Source organism: Ovis canadensis, chromosome 23 (genome assembly GCF_042477335.2).
Source record: "Ovis canadensis isolate MfBH-ARS-UI-01 breed Bighorn chromosome 23, ARS-UI_OviCan_v2, whole genome shotgun sequence".
Lineage (NCBI taxonomy): Eukaryota > Metazoa > Chordata > Mammalia > Artiodactyla > Bovidae > Ovis > Ovis canadensis.
This window is the reverse complement of record NC_091267.1, coordinates 46,987,034-47,006,512: the sequence shown is the minus strand read 5'-3', so window position 1 is coordinate 47,006,512 and position 19,479 is coordinate 46,987,034. Positions and strand designations below refer to the sequence as shown.

The window sequence follows — 19,479 nt, the reverse complement described above, 5'->3', positions numbered from 1 at the left end:
AAGACTCCAGCTTCTCCTGTACAAGCCTCTGTGGGAATTGACGTGGAGAAAAATGCTTTATGAGGCAGGATTCTTTGCACTCTCAGAGAAATTCCAGGTGAACGTGAAGTTCCTCAGGCCCATCCAGGTGCTGTTCGGCCTCCTCCAGTCACTGACTGCTGTTTGCACTGGTATCTGCTCTGGTTTGCATGCATTCAGACCCCCAGAGCCTGCCCAGAATTATTCACACTGAGCGTACTTCTCACACGTGATGACTCGAGGCTCATTCGATCTGTAGGTTTAGAAAATGAGCCTTTTCCGGGCCTTGTTTTGCAGTCTGTGAGTGTTCACAGCACCATTCATGCTTATGAGGTTTTGTGCTCTGCCAGGTCAGGGAGATTAATATATAATTTTTTTTTAAATGGAAAAAATGTCAGAATGTGAAGTGTTTGACGAACTCCTTTGCCCAGGGCAGGGAGGGGTGGTGGGCACACGGGTGGGACACACTTCATTGGCATGCGGAGACATCTACTGATGGTCAGAGCGAGCAATGTGACTGGGCTCAGAAACCTGAAACCAGCCTTCCTACTGTCAAACTGTGTACCAGGCACTCACCTGGCCACTTCTGCTTCGGGAGGTCAGGTTCCTAATTATCATTTTGTGTTGATCCTCAGGTAGTGACCTGGGAGACTTTATGGACTATGACCCGAATCTCCTGGATGACCCCCAGTGGCCTTGTGGCAAGCACAAGCGAGTTCTCATCTTCCCTTCATACATGGTGAGTGGTGGTGGAGGGATGGTCAGGGAGCTGGCCCCCTCAGCCTCCTGGGGAACTTGGAGGTGCCATGCTGTTCCTGTGGATGGTGGTTCTTCCTGGGGTTGGGGCTTTCAAACACTGCTCCACGTGGTTCTTCTCAATGACCGCCCCCCCACCCCCACTTGCCCGGGAGGGTCACTCAGGGAAGGACCAGCACATGCATCATATCCAGGATTCTTCTGGCCACCAGGCCCAGGTACACCCCTTTAGAGGGTGTGAGACGGCTGAGTGGCCTGTGTGTGTGAACGCTGCCGGCTCAGGGTGGAACCGCACCTCTGAGGTTGTACATCCATGGACCCCAGTGGGTAGGGGACGACCAGCCCGCCCATCACCAGCAGCGCTGAGTTCAAGTTCAGCTCGCTGGGGTTCCTTGGTGACCGTAGGCCACTGTCCGTGCTCTGAGCAAACATTTGGCACCAGGCTCCGGATGACAGAATCATCTCCTGGGAAAGTGAAAGCAGGACAATGTGGGTGTTAAATGCAAAACCTTTCCTTGCTGTTTTTGTTTCACGGGCTCTTCCTGTTTTTCCCTTTGGGTGATTCGCTTTCTGCTCTTGGCTGACCACCGTTTCCCACCACTGCGGCCGCTGGGTCTCCAGACACCCGTGGGGCCTGACGGGGTCCCGTGTGCTTTCAGTGGGCAGACTTTCCCTGACTCAGAAGTGGGCAGAGCCCGGTGTATTGCAGGAGGAGGGCAGCTGGGCTTTGTGGGAGCCTTCGCCCATGCCAGGCCTGCCATGTGTGCCCCCAAGTAAAAAGCACAGACTCAGGATACCCCCACCACCCCCTGCCAGGCAGCTCTGGTTCCCTTCTCCCCCCGAGCCCAGCCTGATGTCAGAAGCCCTGGCCCCAGGAGTGGGCAGAGGATCCTTCCTCTGTTCTAGGCTGTTATGTCTGCAGAGGCCAGAGTCAGACCCCAGCCCATGCACTCACTGCTAAGCTTATCGTTAGCAGCAGAAGCCCCCACCCCCACCTCCACCCCCCAGCCTGTCCATCTGGCCAGCATCTGGCAAGTAGCTGACGTCAGAAAAGCACCAGACAGAACTCAAGCCCGCATTGATACTTTCAACATAGATCCTCTTGTATTAATAATTTGGCAAATAGCTCAGAGATCATTCTAAAATGCTACACTGAGCCAGGATGAATTGCCAAAGGCATCTTGTTTAAAATTGCCCCGGCTACTCTCTCCCATCCTTACTCTCCAACTCTTAACACAAAAGGCAAAACCAGGGCCATGTATGATTATTTTTTCCCTATGACCTATTGGCTCAGATGGTAAAGAAATTGCATGCAAGAGACCCAGGTTCCATGAGTTGGGAAGATCCCTGGAGAAAGAAATGGCAACCCAGTCCAGTATTCTGGCCTGGAGAATTCCATGGACTGTATAGTCCATGGGGTTACAAACAGTAGGACACGACTGAATGACTTTCACTCCTTTTATAGGTCTGGGCTTCCCTGGTGGCTCAGATAAGAATCTGCCTGCAGTGCAGGAGACCCGGGTTTAATTTCTGGGTCAGGAAGATCCCCTGGAGAAGGAAATAGCAGCCCACTCCAATATTCTTGCCTGGAGATTCCCATGGACAAAGGAGCCTAGTGGGCTACAGAACATGGGGTCCCAAAGAGTTGATCACAACTGAGCGAATTTTACTTTTATAGGTCGGTGTCTGGCCAGTGTGGTTCTGATTTTTTGTTTTTCTTTCAGTGATTTAATTGTGAGCTTCGAGGTTCTGGGCTACAGTCTATGCGGGCACACCTGTGCACACAGATCATTTCCCCTCTCCTGGACAGTGTGTTAGATGACCTGCCAGGTCAGCATATATTAATATGTCCTACCCTCGTTTTAGGATCCCAAGTGGGTCGTTTTTCAGTTCACCACGTTGAATCCGTAGCCTGTGCTTCCTGTAACCGTCCATTTTTTTTAGGGAATGAAATTGCTCGTGAGCTGCGCTTGCCTGGTCAGCTTCATAAGACCTATATGTCTTTCTGATCTGGCCACAGATATTGATAATATCTTTAATAAAATAAGGCACATCTACTTTGCAGCCCTGACCTGCGTGTGGAGGGTTGTAAAGAACCTCAGCCTGGCTCCCGAGAGAATGCTCTCTAGTAGACATGGATTCTAGGTCAGTTTTTACATTGAACTTGCAGGAGAAGAGGTGGGGTGAGGGGGGGGCAGGGGTTGGATTTTGGTTTGCTCGCTTTATTTTGTGTGTTGGGTAACAGGTATAGAATGCATCCATTCGACCAGTACTGTGAGGCCCTACTGTGTGCCAGGCCAGGTGCTGCCTTCTACGGCAGAGGAAAAACCAGCCACCTCCCGCCATGGTCCTCGACCTTAGAGTGAGTGAGTGGAGGAGTCAGCAAGTCACTGTAGTGAGGAGGGGGAGGAGAGAATCACCTTAGAACAGTGGTGGGAAATGACTGACAGGGTGGGTCAGGACTTGGACGTAGGTTTCTAGGAAGGCTGCCCTGAGGAAGTGGATCGAAAGTGAACGCTGAGGTGAGAGAAGGCGCCGGCCTGCTGGGCCTCGGGAAGGAGGCCCCACGTGCCAGAGCCTGAGGTGTGCGAGAGGTTGACCTTGTGTCAAATGGGTATTTTGAGCAGTGACAGTTGCCACCCTTAGCACACACATGCACACCCGGAGGCGCACACACGGGGAAGTCCATAAACTGATGATCCTGACAAGGTTACTCCACTAACTTGACCCCATGCACAGAGAGCTGCGCTTGTTAATAGGCGCCAACTACCAAGGTGGATGGTGGCGCTAGAGGTAAAGAACCCGCCTGCCAGTGCAGGAGACATGAGAGCTGCAGATTCGATCTCTGAGTCTGGAAGATCCCTGGAGGAGGAAATGGCAACCCACTCCAGTATTCTTGCCCGGAGAATCCCATGGAGAGAGGAGCCTGGCGGGCTGCAGTCCACAGGGTCACAAACAGTCAGATGTGGCTGAAGCGGCTGAGCACACCCGCACCAAGGTGGACAAGGTCACCTGATCCAGGCTGCTGAGGGTGTGGGGCACCTGTCTCTAGGTGGGCAGGAAGAACTGACACAGCTTGAAGCGTTCCTGATGCTAGGAGACCCCTCATGATTGGCAGGGCGCCCCCTGCAGGCAGACATAAGTCCTGTGAGCCCAGCCCCTCTGACCCCCTGCCTGGCTCCCAGCTGTGGAGTCTGGGCAAGTCCCTCACAGGCTGACCATCTGAGCAACACCACCCACTTCCCTAAATATCAGCCTCCAAGGCCTCTGAGGTCCTGCCACCCTAGGCCTGTCCCTGTTAGGCTTCCAGCACAGTTGAAGTTTAGTCAGCCCAGCAGAGGCCCATGTTTAGGAACCAGGGACTGTTCCGGGTTTTGGGGTGATCCTATACATGTGGAATTTCAGGGTCTGAGGTGTTGGTGTGGCCTCTACAGAATCAAGCCACCTTTACAGTGACGAGCTAGACCTTTTACCCCATCAAATCCTGCAGCAGTCATTGTTTTTCTCTTTTCATTTTAAGATATAATTTTAATCAAATGTATCCATTGAAAGTGTATAGTTCCATGAATTTTCCATCCTCCACTCTGACCACATCTGTCCATTTAGAAAGTTCCCTTGGGATTTCCCTGGTGGTCCAGTGGTTAAGACTCCGTGCTTCCAATGCAGGGGACATGCGTTCAGCTCCAGGTCAGGGAACTAAGATCCAGCTATGCAGTGTGCCCAAAAAATGTTTTAAATTTTAATTAAATTAATTAAAAAAAAAAAGTTATCTGCTTTCCATCCTGTTCTGCATCATGCCGGCTCCCAGCAAAGATAACTGCCATTCTGACTTCTGTCACCAAAGTTGGTTTTGCCTCTGCTGGGACTTCATAGGAACGGAATTGTGCCCTATCAATATGTGCTTTTTAAAAAATCTGTCTTCATTCACACAACTTAATATATGTAAGATTCGCTCATGTTGCATGAATCAGCAGTTTGTTTTTCTTAATTGCTGAGTAGGGTTTCATTGTCTGGATAGACCATCACTTATTTATCCATTCTGCTTTTGATGGACACTTACATTATTTACATTTAGGGATATTATGAATCTTGCTGATATGAACATTCCCATACAAGCCTTTCTGTGGACATACATTTTCATTTCTCTTGGGTAAATACCTGGGAGTGGGCTTTCTGAGTCATGTCTACCAACCAGGGTGTAGTTGAAGGTTCACATTTGTTCTCCATAGATGATAAAAAGGCCACTCATCACCACCAATGGGATATCCCTCAAAATGGGAGGGTTCCAGAGTTGAACGTTCCCTGAGGCTGAGAAAGAAGGCTGTTATTTACAAAGTTTAAAGCCAGCCTTGCATTCCTAGTTAGAGTTGTACTTTTTAACTTTGATCCAAGCAAGTCACTCCAAGTACTTGCCTCTGTGAAAGGGCAAAGAAGTTTGAACCAAAAAAAAAAAATTCCTGGGACAGGTATGGAAATCAGATTGCAGCTGTCCCTGGGTTTTGGCCTTAAAGTTTCTAGAAGGTGATGCCAGAACATGAAAATCTGTTGAAGAATAGTTATGTGTACATGATGGTTGAGTCCATTTGTCCTCACCTGAAACCTACCACAATATTTTTATTTGGCTATACTCCAATATAAAATAAGTTTGTTTTTTTAAAAAAGCAAGCAAGCAAGCCTGTCGAGTCTGCTGGCTACAAGCAGGTTCCTGTAGGGCCTGAGCTTCGTGGTGGTTTCTTAGTGAGGAGAGGGAGGGCCAGAGCCCTCCACCCTGGCTCTCCAAACTGGTGCTTCCTGCCCTGTGCGCCTCCTGGCTTGTAATTTACGTTTCACTTGACAGCGGTTATTTATCATTAGAACCTGGCAGCCAAGTTGGTAGTGGGCTTCTTTTTTTTTTTTTTTCCTCTTTATGGGTGTGGAGAGCAATTCAGAAAGAAAGTGAGTGAAAGAGCTGACTGAGATAAAGCCAAAAAACTAAAGTTCTGTGAATGGACGTCTGGATCCTTCTCCTCTCTCAGAAAGGTAGCTCTCACGAACTGCTTTGACATCAGAAAGAATGCCAACACAACCTTTAATATACCTGTAGGTATTTACATCTCAGGGGCTTCCCAGGTGGCAGTAGTGGTAAACAACCTGCCTGCCAATGCAGGAGATGCAAGAGATGCGGGTTTGATTCATGAATCGGGAAGATCTCCTGGAGGAGGAAATGGCAGCCTACTCCAGTATTTCTGTCTGGAGAATCCCATGGACAGAGGGGCCTGGCAGGCTACAGTCCATGGGGTCACAGAGTTGGACACGACTGAGTGACTTGGCATATTTACATCTCAGAGGACATCCCTTGGCTTGACCTCTGTGGTAAAGTGCCTGTTCTTTGAGATACTTAATATTACATTCTAAAGACTCCCAGAAAAGGCCCTCCTCCTGTCTCAGCATCTCCCCAGGTTTATGGGAATATATCTTAGAACTTAATTTTTCAGGACAGTGTGAGATGCTGAGCAGGAGGGAATAGAAAGCAATAAAAGGCAGATTAACCCAGCCTTCCGTGAGATTGGATTCTGCTTTCCCTCCTTATTTCTTTTTCGTTGAAAGCTGTCTGGGTGATGTGGGCACTTACTTACCCGTCTGCAGGTGGATTTATTGAGAAGCTAGAGCAGTTTTGAGTCCAAGGGCCCCTCCCTTGCAAGGCTCTTTCCAGGCCCCCAGGTTTCAGAGTGTCTGGAGCTTATCTAATTTGGGAGACCCTTTCTAAGGAAAGTAATTCAGCGTCACCAACACACCATTGCTAGGCCTCTCAAGATTGAAAGGGGCCTGGGAGCTTCCCCGCCAGTCACTTGCATAGACATGGAGCAGTGGGACTTTGAGGCCTGCTGGCTTTTGGTGTAAGTGTTAAAATGCCTTATTGTGTCATGGTGGGTTTTGTTTCCCACTTTGGGTTTGGGGTTTTCTTTTTTTTTTGGTAAGAGCTTTATTTGCTTTTTTTTGCTCTTGCTTTGCTCAGCTGCTCAATCGTGTTCAACTCTTTGTGACCCCCATGGACTGTAGCCCACCAGGTTCCTCTGTCCATGAGATTCTCCAGGCAAGAATACTGGAGTGGGTTATCATTTTCTCCTGCAGGTGATCTTCCCGACCCAGGGATCAAACTCGAGTCTCCTGTGTCTCCTGCATTGGCAGGTGAATTCATTACCACTGAGTCACCTGAGAAGCCCCAGAGCTTTATTAGTTATATAGTAATTCACGTATTGTACAACTCACTTCTTTAAAGTGTGCAATTCAGTGGTTTTTAGTATATTCACAAAAGTGTGCAACTATCACCACAGTCAATTTCAGAACATTTTCATCATCCCCCTAAAGAACCCCCCGTAGCCTTAACCAACCGCCTCCATCCTCTAAGCCCCAGGCAACCACTAACATACTTTCTGTTTCCATAGACTTGCCTATGGTGGATATTTCATGAAGATGGAAGCATGCACTACGTGATGGTTTGCCTCTGGCCTCTTTCACTTATGCTTTCAAGGGTTATCTCTGTGGCAGCATGCATCAGTCTTGTGGTTTGGGTTGTTTTTAATCTGTTTTTTCTTGTCAAACTAATGTGAAACGTTGTTTTAGGTTTTGCCCAAGGTGTTGTAGCATCTGCTCCCTTTCTCTGTATTTGTGTCAGATTTTCGATGATCACACTATGAATTTGATTATAACACTGCACACACGGGCAGCAGCTCGTGCTCTGACCGCCATCCTAAGAAGCGAGTGTTTAGAAGTACATCCAAATGCAAGCTGGCTGGGTGTGACCTCGGGGGCCTCATCAGCCAGTGTCAGTGAGTGATTCCATCTTCATGAAGTATCCACCATAGGCAAGTCTATGGAGACAGAAAGTGCATTAGTGGTTGCCTGGGGTTTAGAGGGTGGAGACAGGACTCTAGAAGTTTCTGTGGCACCACGTGAATACCTGTCACACATCTGAGACTGTGGACATGCTTTGCACACCTGCCCACCCCACGTGATGGTGTAATTCTGACAAAGGCAGCTTTCCCTGTGTGGCTCTCCTCGAAGCAACGCATTTCATTTCAGTGAAAGAACCTGAAGAGCTGCTCACCTTCAGGGGACAGGAGAGAGGTTAGATCCAGGATCCTGTGTTTCGAATCAGTGGGTAGAAATAGCAACAAATGCAGCCCCAGGCCGTGTTGTCCGTGCACTCATTCCTGAAGTTTCTTTGTGACTTGCTTTCCTCTCCCTTCGTGGCACAGCGGTGGAGAACCTGCCTCCCGATGCAGGAGATGTGGGTTCGGTCCCTGGGTCAGGGAAGATCCACTGGAGGAGGAAATGGTAACCCCCTCTAGTAGTTTTGCCTGGAGAATACCATGGACAAAGGAGCCTGATGGGCTACAGTCCACGGAGTCACAGAGAGTCAGACGGGACTGAGCACAGAGCACACAGCACAGGGAAGAGGCGTAAACAGAACAGCCGGGAGGCCCGGCTGTGTGTGGTTTCAGAGATGTCATGCAGGGCTGGGGCTCCGCTTTCCTTAGCGAGCACGTCACGTCTGCTTTCTGATGCCAAGTTGGGCTCGGAGCCCCGTGGACGGCAGGTGAGTGCCATGGAGGCCGTGGCTCTAGGTGTTGAAGGAGTTGCACCCATCACTGCCTGTGTCCTCCGGGTCACAGGCCCTGGAAAGTGAGTTGCACCCATCACTGCCTGTGTCCTCCGGGTCACAGGCCCTGGAAAGCGAGATTCAGGGTGAAGGGGTGGCTGCACGGCTCCCCAGGCTCCCCGTGCCTTCTGGGTGACAAGCAGCCCTGCGGCTGGAACCTGACTCCTTAGGAGTGTTCCTGCCCCCGGGGACTCCTCTGACCCAAAGGCGAGCGCTAGCAGAGTCAACTGCAAGCTCATGTCTGTTCAGAGCTGCCCTAAGAATTCCCAGGGAGATGTGAGGCCTGGAAGTGCAAGCAGAAGGAAGGAGAACCCTACCCGGCCCCGGGTCGAAGCACCTTTTCTGTTGTTTCTCTGGGAATCAGACCAGCAACTTGTTAGCTCCAAGCCCCTCATTCCAGCACTGCTCCTGGGGCACACGTGCCCTCCTTGACGTGCTCCTGCTGCCTCTCTTTCCCCCCTGCTTGCCCCCTACCCCCACCCCGAAAGGCCTTTACCTTGGGGCATCGTGGCGGCTGCCGTGGGCCAGAACTGGGCCCACGTTCAGCTCCTCCGTGGAGGCTCCCTCCCTTCTCTCAAGATGAGTCAAGCCTTTGTTTCTAAATAAAGCAAAGTCGTCTCAGCGTCTCCGGTAGATGTGGTAGACCCTTCCAGCTGGATCACTAGGTTGTGGCCTTACCGCCATTTCCTGTTATCTGAGAAGGGGTGCAGGCATCAGCCCCCAGGCTGGCCTCCCTAACTCTGCCATTGTCCCCGACAGGGCAGGCCCAGCATTGCTCCTTTCTAAATTGCATCCCCCTGGACCTTCTGCATTTTGGATGGTCTCCTCCTCCCAGCTGACCTCCCTTCTTCTTTCTGCATCTGTGCACATACAGCGTCCCTGCAGCCAGGCAGCTGCGAGAAAGCACACGGAAGCCATCTCAACCCTCCTCTGCAAATTGTGGGCGCCAAGGATGGAGCTGCCTGTCCCTCACATAGCCTGCCTGGCCCAGCTGTTGGCTATTGCTGGGGCCACAAGGACCCCTGCACTTGGCCAGTCCCCTGGCCAGAAATTTGGTGGCACTGGACGCAGTGGTCACCCACTCTGTCCGAGGCCAGGAGGGGCCCACACCCCGTTTTCTAGCACTTTGATTCCTAGGGACGCACATGCAGTGGCAAAACCTAGACAGCGTGAGCCTTCATGGACCATGCAATTAAAGGGAGAGGGGACTTGCAACAAAGCATGGGCCTCCTGGTTGATTCATTCTCTCTTGAGCCTTGGGCTTCGCAGGTGGCGCTAGTGGTCAAGAACTCGCTACCAATGCAGGAAACATAAGGGACAAGGGTTAGATCCCTGGATCGGATTGGGAAGATCTCCTGAAGAAGGCAATGGCAATCCACTCCAGTATTCTTGCCTGGAAAATTCCATGGACAGAGGAGCCTGGTGGGCTACAGTCCATGGGGTCACAAAGTTGGACATGACTGAGCATGTGCACACACACACACACACACACACACCCCATATGCACACAAGCCAGAACAAGTGAGTGGCTGGGGTCGCCTTGCGACTCAGCCTTGAGTACTGCCCCCTCGGCTCACCCCCCATCACTGGGAAGAGAACAGCTGTCTCTTGGGAGGGGGAGGGAATGTGGGGAGGTCAGCCTCTAGAGGATGTCGTAGGCTCCCTCAAGACACACGGGACCATAGCTTCTATGTTCCCAGAAAGTGTTCCCTCGAGGGAACCAGGGCTGAGGACAGCGAGGCCTGTCGTCCTCTGAAATCTGACTGCAGGGTCTTCCTAGGCTCTGAGCAAGTCTTCCCATACTTGGCGCCTGGCCAGTCTGGAACTGTGGCCCACAGGCACACTGTGTGTGCAGGGTCCTGTCTGGGCAAGGGCCTGGGAGCAGACTGTCACTTTGGGGGCCGCCCACACAGCCACCGTGATTGCATGCCCCGAGCACCTGATCGTGAGCAGCCTGCACAGCTGGTGCCTGCAGCCGTCCACGTAAAGCACGTGACAGAGAAGCCAGAAGAAGCAGCAGGCACAGGGAGCTAAAACCGCCTGAACTAGTGCCCAGACGTCGAGTGGCTGCAAACCTCCCCCAGAAGGCATCAGAGAAGGCCACCTATGCAACGCCGGGTGGCAAAGCCGGAATTCAGAATTCTGCCACCGAGAAAATGAATTTGAGGGCTTGATCATGTGCAGCCCTCGCTGGGGGCCAAGTGCTGAGTGAAGGGCCTCATAGCATCAACTCACTGGTCTTCCCTCTACCCTCCTCTCAAGCATCCAGCATGGAAACAAATATACATTTCCACTCATCCTGCTGCCAAGGAAACTAAGCCCCTAGCTCTGTACCCCCAAGAGCGCGAATGAGGCTGCATGTAAAAATAAAGGACATCTCCTGTGAGGTCCAGGCTTGGGATGGCCTGAGCCCTCCTGGCCCCACCTTCAAGGCTGCAAGCTGGGCTGGGTTGTTGCTGTTCACTGGGTTGTTTTAAAGCTAGGGCTGGTCAGGAAGTGGCGTGGGAGGTCCCCAGGGCTGTGGTGAAGAGATGACATTAGCGCCTTTAGGGGAAACAGCTCTGCTGTTATCCCATGTCCCCACAAAGATGTCCTGTTACAATAGAGGTAAATGCCATCAACGAAGACAGTGTCTGCTGGTTCAGTTATGCAGTGCAGCATCCACCCAAGCTAGTTTAAGAAGAAAGGCATTTTTTTACAGGGTACTAAACAGCCTGTCATCACTGGGGAGGCTGGTGCAACAGCCTGAATTGGGATTTCAGGAATGATCCCCAAACTGTACTGCAGAACCAGGTCCCCAGGGGAATGTGCACCGGCCATCAGCTCCAGGCATGACACCCCTGCCACCTCCAGGGTCAGGACGCTGCCACTGCTCCCAGCTCCGGATCCATGCTGCCCTGCTGTGGTTCACACCCATGTTCCCAGCTCCGGATCCATGCTGCCCTGCTGTGGTCCACACCCATGTTCCCAGCTCTGGATCCATGCTGTCCTGCTGTGGTCCACACCCATGCTCCCAGCTCCAGATCCATGCTGTCCTGCTGTGGTCCACACCCATGCTCCCAGCTCCAGATCCATGCTGCCCTGCTGTGGTCCACACCCATGCTCCCAGCTCCGGATCCATGCTGCCCTGCTGTGGTCCACACCCATGTTCCCAGCTCTGGATCCATGCTGCCCTGCTGTGGTCCACACCCATGCTCCCAGCTCCGGATCCATGCTGCCCTGCTGTGGTCCACACCCATGCTCCCAGCTCCGGATCCATGCTGCCCTGCTGTGGTCCGCACCCATGCTCCCAGCTCCGGATCCATGCTGCCCTGCTGTGGTCCGCACCCATGCTCCCAGCTCTGGATCCATGCTGCCCTGCTGTGGTCCACACCCACGGAATGGAAACTGGGACTCCAGGGCTTCTGCCATCACTCCTCTTGGCAGCAGAAAGAAGCCCAGCCTCCGCTTCCACTCTGCTTTCTGACACCAGTGCATCACCCCAGAGGAGCTGGAATAGTGTGTGGAATCCTAGCTGCAAAGAAATCGGGAAGGACAGCGCGGCGTCTGGAAGGGGCTGGCTATCCAAGCCATAGTGTATAGCGAAGGGGGATGACTGGGATTTAGGCAAGTCCACCCAGGGACTTAGGGAAGATGATCCTGCAGAAATAACATTGCAGGTGAGGCAAAGGAGTATCTGATTTGCATAAAAACCACCTGGGCAAGATCACAGTGCTGAGAGCAAGGCCCTGTCCTTAGACACTGACTCAGTGGAACAGGAGCACAGCCCAGTTGGCTCGATAAAATTCTCCAGTGTGCTTTAGATACATTGGGTTCTCTTTGTTTGATCTTTGAGAGAAACCTGTGAAGCAGCCCGACAGGTGTTGTTATCTTGTGTAGCAAAGAGGAGGGTGAGGCTCAGGTTAAGCCACTTTTTGCAAGTTGCCTGACTCGCTGGACATGGAGCCTCCAGCCTCTGCCCCCAACCCTTTCCACCTTCAGCCGCCTGGAGCTGCTCCCGGCTGCCACTAACCACTACTCTTTCAGTCTGATTCAGAACAGGAAAGCAGTGCGCCCTTCTTCAGTGGGGACAAGCCTGGTCACCTCTCTGACCCTCTGTTTCCTCCTCCATAAGGTTAGGGTGGCTGGAAGGCACTTGCAAATTTTTCTTTCAGCAGTGGGAGGCTTCTTTCAAGAGAAGTGTTGTGCTGAGACTTCCCTGGCAGTTCAAGTGATTAAAACTCCACGCTTCCACTGCAGGGGGCCCAATTTCTATCCCTGAACAGGGAACTAGTATCCCACACACCAAAAAAAGGTGGAAAGAAGCATTGCATGTATCTACATGTAAGACAGAAAACAGCAGAGCTGCTGTGATTGCCACTGGGTGAGATCCAGTCATCTCTCATCCCTCCTCCAGCTCCTGGAATATCCTCGCTGGGGGCTCACCCAGCTTTGGCACCCAACGAAAGATGGAGCTTCTTTGCTCGAACCTGCTGACATCATCACAAACCTCGTGACTGTCTGCCAGGCACTGACTCTGGTGGCCAGGGCTGCTAAATGTCACCGGGTCCTGCTGATGACTGGACTTTCGTTTCCATCCACCTGCAGGGGTCCTGCCCCAACGGGCTCCTGCATCCGGCAGAGCCCTCAAGATGGCTCTAGCCTGGGTTCCCCGTTGCTGGTGGTGGGGGTGTTAGAAGTTGGGTGTGACTTGCATGTGATTATGACCCATGACCCATATTTTAAGGAGTGACTTGTGTGGCCCGATCTGTTTCAGACCACAGTGATTGACTACGTAAAGCCCTCCGATCTCAAGAAGGACATGAACGAGACCTTCAAGGAGAAGTTCCCTCACATTAAGTTAACACTCAGCAAAATTCGGAGGTAGGTGAGGACGGAAAATCCCATGGACAGAGGAGCCTGGCCGGCTGCAGTCCAGAGGGTCGCAAAGAGTCGGACACGGCCAAGCGCACACACACACTGGGGCTGGGCTCCCACCTGAACTTCCCCCAGGCCCTTCCCCCAGCACATCCTGAGCTCTTGCTTTGTATGCCGGCTCTTCTGTTGTTCTGGGGAAGTGAAACAGGTCATGTTCAGCTCTAACTAAAGAGGCTCGTCCGATGCTGGCTGACCATTGCCCGGAAGTGTGAGAGCCGAGGGAGGCTGGACACGAGCTAAGGATCTGGGCGTGGGAGAGGAGGTTGCTCGTGAAGGAATCATTTCATACTATTTGTGGCTCACAGTTCAGTAAGATTTATGTTATGGAAAACTCAGAATAGGAAACGTTCGGTCCCCTGCTTCCTTAAATGCAGGCAAAACAGAAAAGAGCTGCCATTATAGGGTTTGAGATAACTCTACCCACAGTCGTCCGCCCAGAGGTGACAGCCAAGCCCTATCTGTAAGCCATCAGCCAAACGGCCAAAGCAAAATCAGGCCCCAATTTCCCCTGCAGAGGATTGGATCAGCCTTGCGGTGACCCACATCTGCCAGTCTTGCTGGCCTGGAGAGAAGCTGACCTGTGTTGTGGTGACTGTGTGCCGGGACAGCAAGATTTCAGGGTGTGTGTGTGTGTGGTAGGTCGTGGAGGCTAAACTGTACACAAATACAGTGTTGGAACATGTGCCAACAACGTACATATGAGCACGTATCCCAATACTGATTTGACTCTGGCATGTTCCGAGCCAAGAAGTGAGAAAAATAAACTATTCATCCTGGGTCTGCTGGCCAGGCAACTCTTATAAGAAGATTGGTTGCTGCACTCTTTTTTAAAATTTTTATTTTTAATTTTGGCTACCTCTTGAGAAGAGCCAACTCATTGGACAAGACCCTGATGCTGGGAAAGAAGGGGGCAACAGAGGATGAGATGGTTGGATGGCATGACCAACTCCATGGACATGAGTTTGAGCAAGTTCCAGGAGATGGTGAAGGACAGGGAAGCCTGGCATGCTGCAGTCTGTGGGGTCGCAAAGATCGGACATGACTGAGAAGAACAAGAACATGAACTGAACAAGAACAAATTAGAGGATAATTGCTTTACAATCTTGTGTTGGTTTCTGCCATACATCAGTATGAATCACTCTTAAGTATACATATGTCCCTTGTCGGCTCCCTCCCCTGGTTGCTGCACTCTAGTTGAACCCCTCTTCTGCCTTAGTTAGTGGCCATAAGTGATCTTCAGCAGAGCTGATACCAAGTACCTAGGTTATGTCAGTGACTATCTCTCTGGAATGACCTTTGTTTCCTCCTGTCACTGTGAACAGCTCTATTCCATTTCCAGACCCTCAGCCATCCACTTGAGTTCACCATGGTCCTGAACTGACATGGTCTATACAGGCTGACCAACAGAGAAGGGTTCAAAGTCCCAGTGACTTAAGTCTGTTGTTATTGTTCAGCCACTAAGTCCTGTCCGACTCCTTGCAACCCCATGGACTGCAGCACGCCAGGCTTCCCTGGTCCTTCACTATCTCCTAGTTTGCTCAAACTCATGTTCATTGAGTCAATGATGCCATCCAATCATCCCATTTTCTGTCACCCCCTTTTCCTCTTGCCATCAGTCTTTCCCAGCATCAGGGTCTTTTCCAATGAGTTGGCTCTTTGCATCAAGTGGCCAAAGTATTGGAGCTTCAGCCTCAGCATCAGTCCTTCCAATGAATATACAGTGTTGATTTCCTTTAGGATTGACTGGTTTGATCTCTTAGGTGTGTTGCCCACATATAACATAAATCTTGCTTATAGAGATCGATTCCTATTCCACATCACCCTTTTGAGATTGAGAAAGAGAAGATGCTTTCAGGACAGGATAGTCTTTTTCTTTGCAGTCTTCTGAAACTCCACATTCTAACAAGACTCTTCCCTCTTTCCCGCCTTTCTGTAGCCTGAAACGAGAGATGCGGAAGCTCGCCCAGGAGGACTGTGGCCTCGAGGAGCCCACGGTGGCCATGGCCTTTGTCTACTTTGAGAAGCTCGCCCTCAAGGGAAAGCTGAACAAACAGAACCGGAAGCTTTGTGCCGGCGCCTGCGTGCTCTTAGCGGCCAAAATCGGAAGCGACCTCAAAAAGCATGAAGTCAAGCATTTAATTGACGTAAGTAGCCTGAGTCCTGATTGGCTGGAGTGGGAGCACATGCTCCAGGCCAGTATTGGTCTCTCAGAAAAGCCTGACTGGTGACCCTGCCTGGGAGAATTCTGATCTTTAGTACCAGCTGAGGGACCAGGACCGTGAGGTTGGCCCTTCTGCAGCAAATGTCAGACCCCACATCTTGGGCTATCCTAGAACAGAGAGATGGATGGGTCCCTTTGACAAGACTGAAGATCCCTAGTATTGAGTCTGGCGATAAAAATCCGTATTCAGGCACTGGGAGGGGTGAGCTTATTCTCAAAAGCCACAGAAGCCACTGTGATGGCCAGGGGTCTTGTGGGCATTGTGACCAACAGTGTCCATCAGTCACATCGGCTCAGCACACCTTGGCCTCCTGTAACCTCGGCCACCTCCTTTTTGGGGAAGGGGGGAAGGGCGTGGGCTTGATTGAGTGATAATATCTTTTTTTTTTTGGGGGGGGTATAGTTGATCTACAATGGTGTGTTAGTTTCAGGGGTACAGCGAAGTGAATCAGTTATACATATTCATAGTTTGTGCGTGTGTGCATGCTAAGTCACTTTAGTCATGTCTGACTCTTTGCAGCCCTGTGGACTGTAGCCCACCATGGGATTTTCCAGGCAAGAGTACTGGAGTGGGTGGCCATTTTGTCCTCCGGGGATCTTCCCGACCCAGGGATCGAACCTGCGTCACTTATGTCTTCTGCATTGGCAGGCAGGTTCTTTACCACTAGCACCACCTAAGAAGCCCCCACATATACATAGTATCCACTCTTTTTCTAGACTCTTTTTCCGTATAGGCCATTACAGAAGTATTGAGCAGAGTTCCCTGTGCTGTACAGTAGGTCCTTGTAATTTATCTGAGTTATATGTAGTAGTGTGTATATGGCAGGCAAAATCTCCCACTGTATGACTCCCTTCCTTTCTCCCCCGGTAATTATAGGTTTGTTTTCTACACCTGTGACTCTGTTTCTGTTTTGTACATAATGTACATTTTGTACAAATGAGCCTTACCATTGTTTTTAGATTCCACGTACAAGCAGTATCATATGCTGCTTGTCTTTCTCTGTCCGACTTCATTCAATAAGATAATCTCTAGCTCCACCCATGTTGCTGCAAATGGCATTATTTCCTTCTTTTTATGGCTGGGTAATATTTCTTCTTTATCCATTCCTCTGCTGATGGACATTTAGGTTGCTTCCATGTCTTAGCTATTGTAAATAGCACTGCAGTGAACACTGGTATGCATGTATCTTTTTGATTGATGATTTCCTCTGGGTATATGCCCAGGAATGGGATTGCTGGGTCTAATGGTAGCTCTGGTTTTAGTTTTTTAAAGAACCTCCGTTCTGTTCACCATAGTGGTTGTACCAGTTTACATTCCCACCAACAATGTAGGAGTGTTCCCTTTTCTCCACACTCTCTCCAGCATTTATGGTTTGTAGACTTTTTGATGTCCTTGCTTTTAAAGTAGAATGTCATCAAAGCAAGGAAACACCGACCTTCTTGGACAGTTATATGAATGCCTGTTTTAAAATTCAGTGTATTCAGGGACTTTCCTGGTGGTCCAGTGGCTAAGACTCCATACTTCCACAGCAAGGGGCCATGGTTCGATCCCTGGCCAGGGAACTAGATTCCACATGCTGCAACTAAGACCTGGTGCAGCCAGATAAATAAATAAATAATTTGAAAAACCACTGACATCGTGAGATTATTGAGGGATTAAATGAAGTCATGGGATGTATGTCAGGCTCCCGGCAGCCTGTGGATCCTCAGGAGGTATGAGTCCTGCCCTAGGACTGCGAGCAGGAAACACAGCTGATGCCTCCCTTTCTTCCTCCACAGTCTTGCCCGTAACGGGTTTCTCTGTAAATGCTGGCTGATGGATATAGAGACTACACATGGAGAAAACCTAGGATTTTTATTTCAAGGCTAAGAAGCTTTTGGTTTTCTTACATTTTGTTGCAGAAACTGGAAGAGAAGTTCCGGCTGAATCGACGAGAACTGATTGCCTTTGAGTTCCCAGTGCTGGTGGCCTTGGAGTTTGCCCTTCACCTCCCAGAGCACGAAGTTATGCCCCACTACAGACGCCTGGTCCAGAGCTCCTAGCACAGGCCTCCTGGGAGGGCCAAGGACCATTTCTTCTGAGCCCAGAGTGGTAGCGCCATACTACTGGAAATGCAAAACTAGAGCTCAACATAGCAAACTTTTTTCCTCTCAACATTTGTTTCTGTACAGAAGCCGTACCAGGAACTTTTCAGGGAGTCTTCCATCTGGCCAGACGAGATGGGCAGTGAGTGGATTACTGCTCAGCCAGGAAGGGGAGACCCGTTCAGAAGATGGCTGCCCCCTAGCACGAGTATGAGTTCCTTGCTGGCCCCTCTGGGACTTCCTCACAGCCACACCCAGACCTTGCAGGCGTGGTCCAAGGCCTTCTCTCCGGACCCGTTCCAAGTCGGAGTGCGAAGTTCTAGAGCAGATCGGGGTAGAGAATTCGTGGAAGTAGGGGAAAAGCTTCTAGAAGATTCCCTCACTGTATCAAAAGAGCGTGCCAACCTATTTTTGTAGCCGCTGTTGGAAGTGCACTTTCCCTAGGAGGAATGTATGGAGAAGTGTGAGAGTCTGTGTGTTTGAGATGCCGAATCAGCCTCCACCTGCAAAGCCAGCTCTAGCCGCAGACCCCAGCCTGGAGGCATACTGACCTTCGACAGTTTTTTCTAGATAAATCTCTGGATAACCATCACTCTCTCCAAACCAGATGGATATCCTCTGCCCTTAGAAAATCACATAGTTTCTGCTCCTGCCCCCATCACCACTAGTGGGACAGAGGCGACAAGCTGTCACCGTCAGATGGGCTGCGTGGAGAGGTGTGGCACGCGGCACTCTGTACCTTTCCACTGTCGGACCTTGTGTGCACATCGAACCTTCACACTTTCCTCCTGTGGACACGCTGGGGTTGGGCTCCGTGGTGTGTATTCCTGTGCTCTATGTTAGAGTGCATCGCAGGCACATTTCTTGTGCTATCTATCTATATCTATATATATGTATATATATAAAGTGTTTTATAAAATCCAGAATAGAGGTAAGACACATGATTGGTGTTTCGAGACTTTTTGACAGCTGGGACAAACTGCATCTTGAGCTGAGGTTAAGTCAATCAAAGAGGCAGCAACTCTTAGTATCACCATGTCCCCGGGGCTGTTAGTGCAGAAGTTTCATTGCAACTTGTACCGATTAACTGGGGCGACCTGTACGGAAGCCCCTCAACATGCCATCACCTCGTAGCTTCCAGAGAGAGGTACCTGCTGGGATTCACCTGACACAAGGAAGCCTGTGGCCTTGTAAAAAGAGCATTAAAATATTTTATGATTTCTATACCCATGTATGTGTAGACACGTAAGTCTCAGCAGTCACCCCTCACCATGGATTACAGATGCCACCAGCTCCACGTCAATCCCACATACAGATTCGGAGCATCTCATCCCCGAGAAGGGACAATGGGGGTAACAGAGTGTACCCAGCTTTACTTAGCAGGGTTTGAAAGAATCTGACTGTCACAGGTTGGAGGAATTCAAGGAGTGGCAGGGGAGAGAGCAAACAGGACATGTAACCAAGTTTAGTTCTAAATATTTTGCAAGCAGATTTCCTTAACTGCGCTCAGTTGTGAGATGATGTTGTCAGGAGGTATGATGCACATGACCTCTTTGGCCCAATTTGTCAATTACTAGTTGAAAGTGTTAGTCACTCAGTCATGTCTGACTCTTAACAACCTCATGGACTGTAGCCCACCAGGCTCCTCTGTCCGTGGAATTCTCCAGGCAAGAATACTATGTGGGTAACCATTCCCTTCTCCAGGGGATCTTCCTAACCTAGAGATTGAACCCAGGTCTCCTGCACTGCAGGTGGATTCTTTACCATCTGAGCCACCAGGGAAGTTCTGCAGGTGAAAGGCCTTACTTAGAAGCCAGGTCACTTGCATCTAGAAATTGCC

General features: G+C 50.6%; 1 protein-coding gene across 2 annotated transcripts in view; it reads left to right on the top strand.

Annotated features, from left to right (window-relative positions):
• Positions 1-18,583, top strand: part of CABLES1 (Cdk5 and Abl enzyme substrate 1) — a 103,261-nt gene extending 84,678 nt beyond the window's left edge. For both annotated transcript variants that reach the window (XM_069569301.1, XM_069569302.1), the window contains 4 exons: positions 654-757; positions 13,173-13,279; positions 15,270-15,477; positions 17,457-18,583. In XM_069569301.1, the coding sequence (XP_069425402.1) occupies positions 654-757; positions 13,173-13,279; positions 15,270-15,477; positions 17,457-17,597 (560 nt within the window). In that variant the 3' untranslated portion in view covers positions 17,598-18,583. The remainder of the gene's footprint in view (positions 1-653; positions 758-13,172; positions 13,280-15,269; positions 15,478-17,456) is intronic.
• Positions 18,584-19,479: the final 896 nt, after the last annotated feature.